Here is a 5,642-nt window from a genome sequence, read left to right on the forward strand (position 1 = left end):
GGGGGATGCTCAGGGAAGGAGAGGGGGCTGAACAGAGCGATGCTGGGGGCAGGAGGGCACTGTTGGTGTGTGGGAGGTGCCGTGCACAGCTGGGCACAGGAACACTGTCCTGAGTGCCCGGCTGTCTCTGCCCTGCCCTCCCAGGCACAGCACCACAACATCTTCTCTTGTTTCTGCACTCCTCTGATATTGTCATTGTTATCTGCTGCTCTCAGGGAGCCTCTGGGGTTTGCAGCAGCTGAGTCAGGCACTGCCCTTGGGAATCCTGCCAGGCTGGGGTGTCCATGGGAATGGGGTGTCCATGGGAATGGGGTGTCCAAGTTTCCCTGTGTCCTGTGGGGCTGAAGGCAAAGCAATCCCTGGCAAAGGGGAATGAGCTGAGCCCCCCTCCCTGAGATCCATCATGGACACACCCGGGGGTCTCCTTGCTGTGTCCTTCCAAACTCTGAGCTGCCCTCCTGGGTGCAAATCTGTGCCAGAGCCTCTCAGAGTTCCCTGAATGTCCCTCGGGGAAGGGCAGAGATGCCACAGCTGAGGAAATGCTGTTGGGTTTGCCAAGGGAGCCATGAGTGTCCTTGGCAGAAGGGGGTGCTGAGACCTTGCTCAGAGACCTTTAGAGAGGGTGAGACATTCAGGGATCCCTCTGCTCTGGGCAGGGTCTGGTTTATCCCAGAGTGACACGGGAGTGTGATTGTGCTCTGATTGCAGCCAAAGGTGCAAAGCCAGGGCGGTTGGGAACAACCCATCTAGTCCCCCACCTTGCCCTGACCAGGATTCCCTTGCTCAGGGAATCCTTTACCTCTCTCATCCCTTAGTGGCAAACTGTGAGTGCAGCAGAAATGCTGGGATTTCTGATCTCAGAGAAGCAGGAATGATGTATGGGTAGGAAAACAATTCCTAAAACCAACACGTGCCATCCTTTAGATTTGGAGTGCAGAAGCTACCAAGTCTTTCTCCATAAGGAGTGATTCCACGGACAAATCCTGAATATCCAGCCTTGTCCCTCTGCCACACAGCCACAAACCCAGGACAGCAGGGCAAAGATGGCTCCTTGAGAGCCCCCATGCACAGGCCTGGCTGCTGCTGACACACTCAGACAGCACAACTGGAGCTCAGTCAGGGACCAGGGTGAAGGTTTTCCCAGAGCAGGAACAAGGGTGGGTGAGTCACAGTGGGACAATCTACAGGGAATGGCCCAGGTTTGGCTCAAAGCAGCCTCAGCTGACTTGTCACTGTCCTTTATCCATGAACAGATCCCCATTGCCAGAGACAGCAAATGTCCAACAGCAGCTCCATCAGCCACTTCCTCCTGCTGCCATTGGCAGACACGCGGCAGCTGCAGCTCCTGCACTTCTGCCTCTTCCTGGCCATCTCCCTGGCTGCCCTCCTGGCCAACGGCCTCATCATCAGCGCCGTAGCCTGCGGCCACCACCTGCACACCCCCATGTTCTTCTTCCTGCTCAACCTGGCCCTCAGCGACCTGGGCTCCATCTGCACCACTGTCCCCAAAGCCATGCACAATTCCCTCTGGGACACCAGACACATCTCCTATGCAGGATGTGCTGCTCAGGTGTTTCTGTTTATCTTCTTCCTAGGATCAGAGTTTTCTCTCCTGGCCATCATGTGCTACGATCGCTACGTGTCCATCTGCAAACCCCTGCATTACGGGACCCTCCTGGGCAGCAGAGCTTGTGCCCACATGGCAGCAGCTGCCTGGGCCAGTGCCTTTCTCAATGCTCTGCTGCACACAGCCAATACATTTTCCCTGCCCCTGTGCCATGGAAATGCCCTGGGCCAGTTCTTCTGTGAAATCCCACACATCCTCAAGCTCTCTTGCTCCCACTCCAGCTACCTCAGGGAAATTGGGCTCATTGTGATTAGTGCTTTCCTGTTATTTGGTTGTTTTGTGTTCATTGTTTTCTCCTATGTGCAGATTTTCAGGGCTGTGCTGAGAATCCCCTCAGAGCAGGGACGGCACAAAGCCTTTTCCACCTGCCTCCCTCACCTGGCTGTGGTCTCCCTGTTTATCAGCACTGGCTTTTTTGCCAACCTAAAGCCTCTCTCTGTCTCCTCCCCTTCTTTGGATCGGGCAGTGTCAGTTCTCTACTCAGTGGTGCCTCCAGCCCTGAACCCCCTCATCTACAGCCTGAGAAACCAGGAGCTGAAGGCTGAAGCCTGCAGACTGATGACTGGAGGGTTTTGGAAACATTAAACTGCTGTCCAGTTTCTGAAAATTATTTGTAATAGAAGACATCTTGGATACACCTAGCTGTTTACTTTTGGAGTTTCTGCTTGGTTTTGGGTTTTTTAATATTGTCTTCAAAGAAATGTCACTGTTTGTGCCATTTCTTATTTTGTTTTTCTCCACATTTCTGTGGGCACACACTGTGTCAATGATGACCTGTGCTCCTGCTAGCTTTAAATGAACTAAAGGATTTCTCTCCCAGCAAAGTTTTCTGCAGAGATGCCCCTTTTGTTCCCATCTCTGGAGCTGCAGCAGCAATGTCTGTGTGCAGAGCTGGGGCAGATCAGTGCTGGCACAGCAGCTGTGCCCAGCAGCAGCAGCAGCTCTTGGTGTTGCCAGTGCTGCTCCCGTGCCACTGCCCCGCTGCCCTCCTGGCCCTCGTGTTGCTGCAGGGCCTGAGTGCTCTCGGGGCCGGGCACAGCCCTGGGGGTGGCAGTGCCGGGGCTGCAGCAGGGACAGGCCATGGGCACTGCTGGGGCAGCGCTGACGCCTCAGGGCAGGGCCTGGGGGCTCCAGGCTCCTTGGCCAGGCTCTCTCCACAGCACTTGGCCAGGCCAATGCTGAGCACAGAAAAGCCCCGGGAGCAGCCCCAGGCTGGCCGTGGGCAGGCTGGGGGCAAACAGCATGGCTGGTGCTCTGCAAGCTCCCTGCAAGGGGGACACCCTGGCAAGGAGCAGCAGAGCAGGGGCTGATCCATCCCCACTGCACTGGACACCCCAGGGCAGCGTCCCAGAGCGTCCTCATGCACCTGCCAACAACATCCCCCCTCTGCAGCCCTGGCCTCTCCCCCAGCTCACACAGGAGCCGCATCCTTGCAGGCACACACACGGCAGCACTGGCTCAGGAGCCCCTGTTTGCATTGCACACAGCAGGGTCAGCACCCCCATGGTGCTGCTGTGGGGACATGGAGCTGAGTGAGCACAAATGCCATCAGCCCCGGGGGCCAGCAAGGGCTGGGGGATGGCAGGGAAACCATTCAACTTTGTCATGGCCTTTGAAGTCAGCCAGAAAGTTGGTTCCCATGAGCTGTGAGTTTCCTGTCCCACTGCAGACGTTGTTGCTCAGAGCCAGGACTGCCTGGCAGCCACCCCCAAACCGTCCTAAGCATTTCCTTTGCTTCATCTTTCCTTTCTCTACTCTTCCTAGAAATTTTTCTAGATTTCTATCTCTTGCCTGTCCCTATTCCCTCTCATGCAAACAGCCCATCCCTGTTTCCCCTTTCTTCTCTGGCCTCACTCCCCATTTCAGTTCCTGAGTTGGCTCCATGGTAACGTCCCTTGGGGAGCAGGATCATCCTCCAAGTGCTTCAGAAATTGTCTGCAGGGTCCTGCAGTGCCTTGTGCTGCTCCCTTGCCAGAGGCACCACAGGCCAGGGGGGCACATCTGGGCTGCTGTGTCTGGGTGTGGGGCTCCCTGTTGTGGGCAATGAGGAGGGGCTGGAGAGGCTCTGCAGGACTGACAGGATGGGCTTTGGAGCCTCTGTGGAGAAGCTGAGGGACCTGGGCTGCTGGACCTTGTGAAGAGGAGGCCCAGGGCTCATCCTGCACCTGCTCCAAGGGTGGTTTCAGAGAATCACAGAATCAGCAGGGCTGGAAAAGTCCTTGGAGATGATAAAGTCCAACCTGTGCCCTGACACCACCTTGTCTCCCTGAGCCTTCTCCAGGATAAACATCCCCAGCTCCCTCAGCCCCTCCTCACAGAACTTGTGTTCCAGACCCCTCACCAGCCTTGTTGCCCTTCTCTGGACACATTCCAGCCCCTCCATGTCCTTCCTAATTGGGGGGCCCAGAACTGGACACAGCACTCGAGGTGCTGCCCAACCAGTGCTGAGCACAGGGGAAGAATCACTGCCCTGCTCCTGCTGGCCACACCATTCCTGATCCAGGCCAGGAGCCATTGGCCTTCTTGGCCACCTGGGCACACTGCTGCCTCATGTCCAGCCTGCTGTCCATCACTGTCCCCAGGCCCCTTTCTGCCTGGCTGCTGTCCAGCCACTCTGTCCCCAGCCTGTAGCACTGCAGGGGTTGTTGTGGCCAAAGTGCAGGACCTGGCACTTGGTCTTGTTAAACCTCACCTTGTTGGATTTGGGCCCTGGATCCAGCCTGTCCAGGTCCCTCTGCAGAGCCCTCCTACCCTCCAACAGATCTATACTCACACCCAGCTTGGTGTCACCATCATTCCATTAGGCCCTGGAGTGTCACAATTGTCTCCATGATTCCATGACGTCTCCCAGTGTCACAATGTCCCTTTGGTTCTATGGGACCCCTTGGTGTCATAAAGTCCCTTGGATCTTTGGTCCCCACAATGTCACAAATGATGGCTTGGTGCCCCAAGGCCCTGCAGTGTCACAATGGCCCCATCATTACACGAGGTCCTGCTCTGTCACTGTGGCCTCTTGTTCCCATGAGGCCTCCGACTGCCACCATGAATTCCTTGGTGCTGCAGTGTCACAATGGAGCCCTGGTTACACAAGATCCTTCAATGTCACCAGGCACCCTTGGTTCCATGGGGCACCACAGTGTCACATTTGTTCCCTTAGTTCCAAGAGTCCTTACAATGGAACAATGGCCCCCTGCTCCCCCAGGGCCCTCCAGTATCACAATCATCACAGAATCACTCAGGCTGGAGAAGACCTTGGAGATGATAAAGTCCAACCTGTGATCCAGCACCACCTTGTCACCCAGACCATGGCACTCAGTGCCACATCCAGACTTTCCTTAAACACTTCCAGGGACAGTGACACACTCACGTCCCTTGGCAGCCCATTCTAATGCCCAATCACGCTTTTTGTGAAGAATATTTCCTAATGTCCAGCCTAAACATTTCTTGGTGCAGATTTAAGGTTGTGTCCTCTTGTCCTGTTGCTGTTCCCTGGGAGAAGAGACTGATCCCAGCCTGGGTGCCCCCTCCTGTGAGGGTGTTGTAGAGAGTGATGAGGTCTCCCCTGAGCCTCCTCTTCTCCAGAATAAACAACCCCAGCTCCCTCAGCCACTCCTCACAAGACTTGTGTTCCAGACCCCTCACGAGCCTTGTTGCCCTTCTCTGGACATGCTCCAGGCCCTCCATGTCCTTCCTAAATTGGAGGGCCCAGAACTGGACACAGCACTTGAGGTGCTGCCCAACCAGTGCTGAGCACAGGGGAAAAATCACTGCCCTGCTCCTGGTGGCCACACCATTCCTGATCCATTGGAGTCACACGGATTGGATGAGGGAAATGCTGGGGAGGGGGTGGGGTCAGTGTCTGATTAACTGTCAGCCATGAAGAGTCTTGATTTTCATATTTATCCAGACTTCATTAGAAGGTGCTGGGGGTCAATATCAATTGGACATTGCCAATATCCATCTAGAAACAGGAAGAGAACAAGACAAAACAATTCTCTCAACTATATTCTTTTCA

General features: G+C 55.4%; 1 protein-coding gene across 1 annotated transcript; it reads left to right on the top strand.

The window, feature by feature from the left end:
- The first annotated feature begins 969 nt into the window (after window positions 1–969).
- Window positions 970–2,212, top strand: LOC148219366 (olfactory receptor 14A16-like). The gene has a single exon (XM_088157683.1). It carries the CDS (start codon window positions 1,277–1,279, stop codon window positions 2,210–2,212), a length of 936 nt encoding a protein of 311 aa, XP_088013809.1. The 5' UTR covers window positions 970–1,276.
- The last annotated feature ends 3,430 nt before the right edge of the window (window positions 2,213–5,642 follow it).

The sequence above is a fragment of the Sturnus vulgaris genome, unplaced genomic scaffold (genome assembly GCF_052056855.1).
Source record: "Sturnus vulgaris isolate bStuVul1 unplaced genomic scaffold, bStuVul1.hap1 Scaffold_153, whole genome shotgun sequence".
NCBI classification, from domain to species: domain Eukaryota; kingdom Metazoa; phylum Chordata; class Aves; order Passeriformes; family Sturnidae; genus Sturnus; species Sturnus vulgaris.

What these genes read in the sequence shown, in the direction of transcription:
- LOC148219366 (XM_088157683.1), top strand. Translation starts at nt 1,277, where the DNA reads ATGTCCAACAGCAGCTCCATCAGCCACTTCCTCCTGCTGCCATTGGCA.